Source organism: Apteryx mantelli, chromosome 12 (assembly GCF_036417845.1).
Source record: "Apteryx mantelli isolate bAptMan1 chromosome 12, bAptMan1.hap1, whole genome shotgun sequence".
NCBI lineage: Eukaryota > Metazoa > Chordata > Aves > Apterygiformes > Apterygidae > Apteryx > Apteryx mantelli.
The window spans coordinates 2962118-2972733 of record NC_089989.1 but is presented as its reverse complement, the minus strand read 5'-3'; the positions used below and the strand labels follow the sequence as shown (position 1 = coordinate 2972733).

The 10616-nt window shown below is 50.3% G+C and overlaps 1 protein-coding gene across 1 annotated transcript; it reads left to right on the top strand.

The window, feature by feature from the left end:
- The first annotated feature begins 9506 nt into the window (after nucleotides 1-9506).
- On the top strand, nucleotides 9507-10172 carry DNAJB8 (DnaJ heat shock protein family (Hsp40) member B8). Its single transcript, XM_013962003.2, has one exon. It carries the CDS (start codon nucleotides 9507-9509, stop codon nucleotides 10170-10172), a length of 666 nt encoding a protein of 221 aa, XP_013817457.2.
- Nucleotides 10173-10616: the final 444 nt, after the last annotated feature.

Genomic DNA, 10616 nt, shown 5'->3' with positions numbered 1-10616 from the left:
AATGCAAAATTTGCCCCTCTCAAAACTCCTCGTCGGCTCCTTTCGAGCGAACAGCTCTGCCCTCGCTCGGCACCGTTTCCACGCCACAGCCAAAATTCCCACCTGCCTCCCCCCGCTCCCTTGCAGCCCCTTTTGGAGGGGCTCATTAGACATGCAAACGAAAAACGCTCCGGCGGCAGCGAGTGACAACTCGCGGGGGTCTTCGGGGAGCGGGGCCGGAGGGCGGGCGTCGGGGAGCTGCGCCGCGTGGCTGCACGCGGCAATCAAGCTTTCCCACCGCTGGCCGCCCCTGGGGAGCGGCGTCGCTCCCGCTGCGGAGGAGCGGCGTCGCTGCCTCCACCTTGCTAATCCCCTCTCGCGGGCTCCCGGCTCGGCTCCCAGCCCTGCCCCGGGGGAGCCCTGGGAAAGCTGCGCACGCCGTCCTCGCCGGCCCTTCTGCCCTCCGCCTCGCCGCAAAATTGAGTCGGGGGGCGGGGGAAAGGGGGAACACGCGTCTCCTTAATTGATTTTGGTGAAGAAGGCAGGCAGCCACGGCGCTGTCAAATTAATTAGCGCCAGAGCTATTTGCAGTTATGAGCCGCGTAAGATTAGTGGTCATTGTGCTTCAGTTCTAGCGAGCGGAGGCAGAAATAGGAGGCAGAGGGACTGGCCTGGCCTGGCAATTCCCACGGGGTCGCCCCTAAGCGGGAGCGCGCGGGGTGAGCGCCCCTGCCCACGGCCAGCCCCCAGCCGGGCATCCCCCTGCTGGCTCCGAGGCGCGAAGCCGGGTGGGCAGATGCGCGGGCAGCACGCGGGATAACACCTCCGGAGATGCGCTGCCCCTCCGGCCCCCCCCTCCTCGGAGAGGCAGCGCGGGCTCAGGGCTCACGGAAGCGCTTTGAAAGCCCCATGTGGCGGCTCACGGGGGTTCAGATCCCTGATTAGATGGGAATGCCTGCTGCAACCTGATAACAAACCCGTAGCTGAAGGGGAGGCTCCGGCACCGCTCCCCGAGTCGAGGAGCGCCTATTGTTTCGGGAGATATTAACACGCACGCGGCGCGCACACGCACACTTACATCTGGATATTGATAAGCATGCCTGTTTATGCACCGACACAGCGCAACACGCAGCCACATACCTCCACGTTCCTCCTCCCTCGCGCCTGCCCCCCACCCTTCTTCCTTTATCGCCTTTCCATCTGCTCTTGCCTGCTAAGTGCTCTCTCTGCTCCTCGTTCAGAACCAAGTCCTAGGAAAGGGCAGTTATTGCGGGTCGCGCAAATCAGCAACGTGATACTGGGGAAACGACAGACATTTCAGGTAAATTTGCAAAGATTTCGAGGGTCTGCATGGAGGGAAGCGAGAGGAAAGAGTCTTTTCACATCAGAACCCTGCCAAGCAGATTTAAACTAGTATAGTAAAATGCAGAATGGTCTGGCCAACATATGCAGCCTGTTCCTGATTCTGCTAACACAGAGCCACCAGCTCCTGGTGTGTACCTCAAGCCTTGTCCACACAGCTGTGCAATCAGGTAGACTACTATAAACCAACATACATGGCTGTACATATGCACATAGAGTCTCCTGGTCTTACTGAAAAGCAATATAGTAGGAGAGGGGGTTTTACAGTGATTAAAAATGATTTTAAGAATATAGCCTCTTCCTTTCCCTTTGGTCATTAGATAAAAGTGGGTCTCCAAAATGAACAAATACCAGCTACATCCAACACAAACCGCTCTTCCTCAGCACCTATGCCGGCCCAAAGGACTGGTGCCGAGCAGCCGCCTCTGGACCAGGAGGCCTGAATGCTGTCAAAACTGCATTCCCCAAGCCTGGATCCTGGGAGAGGGGAAATTTTGAGCAATGCCACCCGGGAGGCCTGACCCACTTTCTTCAGAGAAATGCAGCAGGAGCTCAAGAACTTGGCTTTGCTGGGAGAGGCCCGCATGCATTTTTGTGAGCGCGGCTGTCAGTCCTCGGGTCGTGTGCCGAAAGCGGGCCCCGGCGCACAAAGGAGCATTCAGAGCTGACTCATGCATGCCATTGCAGTCAGGGCCTGTGCACATTAGCTGTGTCCATGAGGGACCGCAGGCCTCTGCTTTCGGAGATGCAGGCTGGGGTTTAACCTAAGCCAGCCAAAACACAGCCCAACCTGAACGGTGGCCCCTGAGTGCTTGCATGAGGACAGGGAGACATGAAGTCTGCAGCGACCAGAAGCCGAGCCCACCCCACCACAGCTACTGCGTGCTGGTACTTGATCCACTGAGGTGCTGCAAATCCCACACTGCTGAAGATGAGGGAGAAGAAAAAGGTGTCCAGAGGTGTCTTCTGGTTTCTCCCCAGGATTTGCCTCCAGCTCTCCTTGCCTGGACAGTGGCCATAAGCTCTGCTCCCAGCACAACAGCAGGTTGACACCAGATGCTCCATTCCCACCTTGGTTTCAGTTAGAGCTGCCAGCCCAAGTCCACATCCTTGGTACAGGCTGGACTGATCCCAGAAGCAGGCTGGTTTCCAACTCTCCATCTTTACTGGAAAAGAGAAAAAGCACATAATCTCAATGGTGTTTACACTTAAGCAAATTTATTTGGGGGACTTTATCTTGGAACTTCACATCAGCACACTCAGTGACAGCTATGACCCACCTGTAGAAACCCCATCTGCAGCTCACCCCGGAAACAGCCTGGCACATGAGCACTCCTCCAAAAAGCTATCTTCACTGCACCACTAGCAGCCAGCCCTGGGGCAGGGGACACAGTTTGGAGTAAGGAGAAAATTGTGGTGGAGCAGGCTTGTGCATTGCTAGAGAGCTTCATCTTTCCAACTCTGTCAGTCTCTGCTGCAGCCGAAAGGGGTAATGCTAGTTCTCCTAGCTCTCCCTGTGACTGCGAGCAATTAATCCAGCCAGTTCACATTGCCCACACACAAAAATATGGATAAACTCATAGGTCTCTTTTGCAAGCACCAAGCAAGAGCACTTGGACCCTAGGTAAATGCAAACACCGCTCCAGACAGGAGGGACTACGCCTCCTCTCAGGTGATGCACTGTCATCTTCAACAGTCAGATGGGGCAAATACTGCTCCAGCACGACGCTGGTTTCTGGGCTGAAGCAGCAGCAGGGAGTGCATGCCTATACACAGGCAATGCTACACACATGAAACCACAGGGCACACAGAAAGGATGGCGCCCCTCGTCAGCATGTGTATACACGTTCACAAGCTTCTGTGCATACGCATGCACACGCACCAGCTCAGGAGCCAGGGCAGGGTGGAAGGACCCTTTGGCAAATGTGGGTTTGAGCAGTGGGAGCAAGAGCAGACTCGTGAGCTCAAGGCAGCGAGGCTGCACTGCACACAAGCTCTCTCTGCAACAGGGCTGTATACTGAATTTACGAGCTCTTAAGTCATCACATTTACAATTTATATTCCCCAGTCTTTTAATCTCAGCAATAAACTTGGACTAAACCTTCACTGAGGCCGTGTGGAAATTTCACTGTTCCCAGCCTCCCCAGCAGCCTCATGTACAAGGAGTCCTTAGACAGGACCAGAACATGCTCTCTGATGGCTGTGTGGTCTCTTCTCCAGTTTTCCACTCCTAGTGAAATCATCAGTAACGGATCAATCCTCCATCTGCTACCTTGATTGTCCAGTCCCCCTTGGAGGTAGGCAAAACACACCGGCAATTACTGGGGGGCAAACACTTGCAGTGGTCCCCTACAATTCCTCCTGCCTTCTGGAGAAGGGGGTTGCTTCCCTCAGCCAGGGGCTCCAGATCTATGTGCACATCACCAGGATCCTCACATCAGTTTTGCTCCACTTGGGACCCTGCCATCCCCTGCAAATCGGCCCCATGGTGCATTTTTACTCACAGAGAATTGTTTTACCACATAGGTCCAGAGAAGAAGGATCATCTCCAGAAGGTTTCCTGCTGGAGTGATGGCTCTCAATAGAAACAGGTCTCCAAAGTGGGCACCTCTTTTGCAATCTGACACCTAAAATTGAGAAGGAATTGGCACTAATGAAACTACTAATGGAGGCAGGCCCTCCTCGCTTGGAAGAACCCCATGTTTTCAAAAGAGGGTGGCATCATTTCTGCAGAATGCTTAAGTGGCCTCAAATAACACACTGAACTGTCAGGCACAAACCCAAGCGATGGTGTGAGCCAGCACTGAAATAATGAGAAGCTGATCTACAGCTTTTCCCCTCTGGTTTGTTAAATGAATGCTCCACATACCACTTCCCACTAACTGGAGACAGAGAGAAAATCCCAGGACAGTAACTCATCATCTTTTATTCCCCTGAGAAGATTCAAGGCTGTGGCTATGTATGGATGTTGTGAAGTGATAAAGTTGCTGCGGCTTCGCAAGTTACCACGCATCAGCTGAACCGTGCTGTCTGACCGCGCGCACACTCCAAGCTCCTTGCAACTGGGTGGTAAAACATGTTCGCTCACGATGGGGCTGGAGTAGGTACTCCATCAGCATGCTCCAGATAAGCATGCTCTGCTGATAAGCAGTACCTCATTAAGCCTCAGGACTCAACGGCTTGCAATGCAATCTTTGGCCCAGAAGTCCCTCCTCTTTTCAAGTTGTAGCCCTTAGTCATGGAACTGGCAACATGAAATTGCTCTGGGAAAGCGGTCAATATTGCACGAATTCCTGTGCGTAGAACATAGAGAAAGGAGAGTCACAGACCATGCCAAGGAGGAGAAATAATAGAAGGACTGGCCAATAGAACAACCTCAGCATAGCCATGCCTGGATGAGGATATTGCAGATAACACATAGAGATGACCCAGGCAACGAAGCTTAAGTGTTCTGAATTCTGGCACGACAGTCTAGATCAGAGTCAATGGACACAGTTTATAGTACAGTTTGGGTTTTCCAAGACTGGAACAAGGCTTTGCCCTGGACATAGGGCAAGATCTAACATAAAAAACCTGCCAGTCCCCTTGACTCCACTAAGCAGGACCAGGCCCTCTGTTTGGCTTCATACCTCAAAAAAGGGTGGTTTTGTGAGGCACCTGCCACTTGCCAGCACCCAGAACCTGGGTGTCTTCTTGCTTGAACCTTGGTTTAGCCTCAAGCCCCAGCCTGAGCTTCAGAAGAAGCTGTATCCACACCCAGCTCTCTGTATTCCTCCTTCAGGCCTGTCTTTCAGCCTCCTGGGGGTCCCATTTCACCTAGCACTCCCCAGAGCCATTCCACCTCCATCCACAGCCCTTCACTGTGCTGAGTCTGACACACAAGATCACCACACGGGACACACAAAACCTCCCTCTTGCCAGCCGCAGGAGTGGGAGGCTGGAATCCATGTCATTTAAGCTTTTTCTGCTCAACATTCACAGCTGCAAAAACAGCAGGCAAACTCCTGACCTCCTAAAACTAAATACCAGGCATCAACCCTCTCTTCTCTGGTCCACTCAGATGCTCTCGGGGCGTCAACTACATCCGTTTAGGACAGGTTCTCTCTATTAAGACATCGCCCTTGCATTTTGAGAAGTGAAGAAAGGCTCTTTGGGGCAAACTTTCTATTTATTTTTAAATCTTCTTCCCCAAGGCCAGCAGATCCCTCTGTTCCCCCATCAGGAGGTCAGCATAATGCGCTCGCCGTGCGGTATGACTCAGGAGCAACCCGCTCACCCCCCTTGGCCACAGCCGCCTCCAGCTCTACTCCCAAGGAAAGCCACGTGGCGAGGTCCCCTCCGGAGAGGCAGGAAGGCGGCGAGTGCAATCTCCCCTCTGACGGGGCCATCGTGGGGTGAGGCATCTGATGACAGTTTGACTGGCGGAGCGAAGTGTGACTCTTGTTTGTTTGGATAGTCAAAGGACTTAGAACAAATGTCTCAGGCTCATGTTGTTTTAGATAAAAGGATCCTGGCCTTGTCACGGGATCAACGGGGCTGCCAAGAAACTGCTCATGAAGACCCCTTTCTCCCCCCCACCCTTTTAAAACAGAAGAAAAAAAACCCCAAAAAACAGAAAACAAGAAAGAAAGGAAGTTTTCATGGCCCAAAGACACTCACTCCTTTTTGGACCAGGGCCGGCCGGGGCGGCAGGAGCAGGGACAGGGATCATGACCGCAAGTGTGAGGTCACCAGGGGCTTGGGTGACCGAAAGCTTGGGACATTTTGCCTCTTGGCAAAACGTGTTTTGTTTCAGACCGAACCTGGTTGACAACTGCTGGCCTTGCAGCGGTGGCGGTGCCTTGCGCGGGGGCCCGGAGGAGCACAGCGCCTGCACCCATCTGGCATTCTGCAACAGCAAGCGAAGGAGAGCGAAGGAGGGGGTGGGCAGAAGAGAAAATCCCAAAGATCCTAGGATAATAAGCACCATTAAGGTTAGTCTGTCTCATGATTGTTTCTTATTAAAAAGAGACTGTACTTTATCTGTGCAGGATATGCTGTTTGGATGAGGGAATTAGCAGAGTGACTGCCTCCATATCATCTAATTAGCAAAAATGTTGATAAGCAGATACAATCACATATGATTAGGATCCTTTTAAAAAGCCACTCCATTAATTAAATAGACAGAAAGGCCGCCTCCAGCCCTCGCGTGCCACTGATTAGAATACAAATATTTACACTAATCTCACCTCCATCAGCCATGGGACACTTTTGAGTATTTTTAGTGACATCAGATTACTATTGATTTTCATCCCCAATGTCAGACCATTTTGTTAGTATCTGAAAGTGCTGCCTTCAGTTTCGGATGCTTTAAATCATGTTAAGGGTTTATCTTAATGACGCTGCTGATAACCACTGTTCAGGTCACTCGTACTTTCTCTTCAAAGAACACAGTCTGGGCTGGTTTTTATTGTTTGTACTTGAGATTTAAGATACGAAAAACATTTCTCATTTCAAAGCCTTGGTTTCTAGGGATGGGACTGCCAGGCTAGTTTGGGTCCAGTTACTTGATGTGTGCATGTCTCTCTCATTTCCCTTTCTCTCTCTCTTTCTTCGACCCTTTCTTTTTTCCTTGCAAACCCTTTTGGCTCACAGCAGTGGCCTCTGTTGAATGGCTGCTAATCTCTGACGCCTGCTTCAGGCAGCAGACAGACAGGCAGTGAGCATCCCCCCATTCCAGGATGACAGGAGAAAAACACTCCCTACTTTTCAGATGGGTAGGATGCACTAAATCCAAGAGAGATAATCCAATGCGCCAGCCAGTCTGAGATGGGCATTCACCATCAGAAGCAATGTGTAAGGGAGGAGATGTTTCTCAGAGAGCACAGCACAAGGCAGAATCGCTGCCTTCCTTCCTTGCATTGCCCTGTTTCCCCTGTAATAGCTCACTGGCCTTGCTAAAAACTCCCTGGGACCCTCCAACAGACTACTCAGACCTGCCTCTGGCTTTGAATTTTCCCTTCTGGGTAACAGAGAGCAGGAACAGCCATAGAATTAATCTTCAAATTTCTACCGAGAAACTGCAAATAGCCCACACTGGTAGTGACGAGGAGCCATTGGCGCCTTTTGGTGGCTCAAGGGTGATAAGCTTGATTCACCATCAAGTCTAACAGACAACCATAGAAAACACCACACCAGTTAATTGAGTCCACTTGGTGAAGATTTCAACCAAGGCACCACAGCCTGAGTGAGCCATGAAGACTTACCTTTCCCCTCAGCACAGGAGGGCACTGGGATGTGTTGGGATGCAGCTTGCTGCTGCGCCCAGATTAACTTTTCCCCTTGTTACAGTACCAATAACATCCTGCAGAACTATAATTCACAAGGCACCATCCCCCTTCTGGTTAACAAGACCTCCTCCGTGTGGGCGAAGGCAGAACCCAAGAGCTCCCCAGTGAGGTGACTACACATGGCCATGAACTTCTTGGAGTTTGTTGTCTTGCACTTCCTCCAGCTCCAGCCTCTAGATGGGCACCACACTGGCTCATGGTGACTTTTACTGCTGGGCCAGAATATGACAAGTACCTCCCTAACATTGGTCCCTCACTGACCAGCAAGAAAACCAGCAAAAGAAAGCCCTTTCCCAGTGGTCATCAACTCTAACATCTCTTTTCCTCCCCTGTAGCCTTGCTTTGTACAGGCTGACATGGCTGCCCCTAGGCTTCACAGCCCCACATGTACAGTATGTGTTAGGAGAGCAGCCAGCTCATGCGCTGTGCATATGCTCTTTGGTATGGACAGCTCTTGATTACTTCCCAAAGTGTGGGATAATGGAAATGAGGGCAGTGATCTGCAACACACGCTGCCATTAGTAGGTGTTTATGACACTATGTTACAGACAGCTGAATTCTCATTATTGGCACTTCCTTGGAGACCTCCTCCATGCAACAATTCCCTATGAAGACATTGTGTTTCCCACAGGAATTACAAATCCAGGGAACAGAGACAGATGCAGGATAACCTCAGACTGCATCAGCAAAGTTCAGCTCCTCAGGCTGAACTTGTCTGTACTGAGTTCACGTGGCGTCCCTGTGGTACATGCATACACCTTGTGCCAGATGTCCAAAGGAGCATGTAGAAATTAGGCTGTTAAAGCTGTTAATGAGCTTCAGTCAGGGCATTTATTTTGGTACCCACACGGGAGCTAAGCTCTTCTTGAAGTGTTAAGTTTGGTTAGAAATTCAGAAGAGATCATGATGATCATCTAATTATGATTTTAGGAATAAGGCCCAGTTTGGGGTTAAAAATGACCATATGAAGAGAGGGCAGTGTTTCACTACCTTCATTATGAAAGATGTGCAACGCATATCTAGTTCGAATTTGACTAGTGCCAACTTCCAACTGCTTTGTCAGTGAGCCTGAAGATCCCTCTGCTATTGAATTTCTGTTCCCATGCAAGTTTGTGTAGGCTACGATCAAGCTATCATTTTAACTTTCTCTTAATACCAGGAAGGTTTTCTTGAGTCTCTCACTACACATCGGGCTTTCCAAACCCTTAATCACATTTACGGCTCTTCTTTGAACTTTCTCCAATTTAGCAATAGTCTTCCTAAACTGTGGGTAGCCAAACTGGGTACAGCATTCCTATACCCACTGCTCCAGTCCCCAGCAGGGGTAATATGACCTGACTACACTATACCTCCCTGAACTGCAGACAAAACCACATGGACTATCTAAGAATCACACCTTAGGAAATATACAGACCAAAAAATAATACGACAGTCATATGTGATGTCGCAGCTACATCGGGCAACTACAACGTCGTATGTGCGATTTGAGTTGAAAAACATAAGGCCAGTTGGAAGGAACTCCACCCCAGCACGAAGTCAGATCAGCTGAGCAGTGATTGGCTGAACCACCTCTGATGTCACAGTCCCATTATTTGAGAACAAGAGGCCTAAAAAGAAAGGATACGGTTAAACAGCACCTTCCTCCCTACTCAGCCTCATAACGCAAAAGGACAGAGCAGATGAAGAGATGAACTGAGCACCTGCCCATCCCTGAGGAGCACAGCGGGAGCGCCAGCAGGCATCCAGGAGCCCCTGGATGCTGGACATCTTAGGGTTTCGCAGCCTTGACGGGAGAGGCACCGGGACACTTCCCGACTGCTCCACCTTTCCTTTGAGATGGTGGATTATTACAAAGTCCTCGGACTGCAAAAAAGTGCCTCACAGGATGACATTAAGAAATCCTACCGCAAACTAGCACTAAAATGGCATCCTGATAAGAATCCCAACAACAAGGAGGAAGCTGAAAAGAAATTCAAAGCAGTTGCTGAGGCATACGAAGTTCTGTCAGACCCTCAGAAACGATCTCTCTATGACAGACCTGTTAAGGAGAGCAGGTCCCAAGGGGGAAGAGGTGCTGCAGGGGGTCGTAACAACCCGTTCGATTCCAGTTACATATTCTGTAACCCTGAGGAGACCTTTAGGGAATTCTTCAGAGGGTTGGATCCCTTTGCACATGATTTCTGGGACAATTCATTCAACAACCGTGGTGAAAACAGGCACAGAACAAGTGGAAGGGGAAACGGCCTCAGCTTGTTTCCTGACTTTGTGCAGTCATTTATATCATTCAGTTCATTCAGCCCCAGTGAGCAGACCACCTTCTCCTTTGGTGGGGACACAGCTGGGTCACACAGTTTCAGATCAGTCTCCACCACTAGTGAAGTGATCAACGGCAGGAGGATCACCACCCGAAAAATCATTGAGAATGGGCAGGAAAGAACAGAAGTGGAAGAAGACGGCCAGCTGAAGTCTGTAAAAGTAAATGGAAGAGAGCAGCTGAAATGACAATGTTCCCCAGCACAAGCATTAACTGCAAGCTGTTGGGAAGCACTCTCATTGCTCAACAGATGGGATCTACTATGAGCAGTACTAATAAACGGCTGTACTGAGTTCATGACACAACTGATGCAGACTTCTCAATGGCTTGTAAGAAGTACTTGGCAGGTGAAGATATGGAGTTATGCTAAATTAAAGAGTGGGACTGTACTAACTCTAGGTAAAGTGATATATAATGCTTGTTCAGTAAGCAGATGCAGTGGATAGATCAGCCTTGCTGGTTTGCTAAAGAGACCAAGTCAATTAATATAGCAAGAGGAGACAGTTTCATTGATGAACAGGCCCCAGGTAAGAGAACTTTATGACAGGCTTCCCACCTTTTGAAATAGACCCTTTTGCCAATGTTTAGGTCTGCTGGCTGGAAGAATAAAGACACTTGTGTGACCCTCATAC

Excerpts from the sequence above, each read along its gene's own strand:
- DNAJB8 (XM_013962003.2), top strand. The coding sequence starts at position 9,507 with ATGGTGGATTATTACAAAGTCCTCGGACTGCAAAAAAGTGCCTCACAG.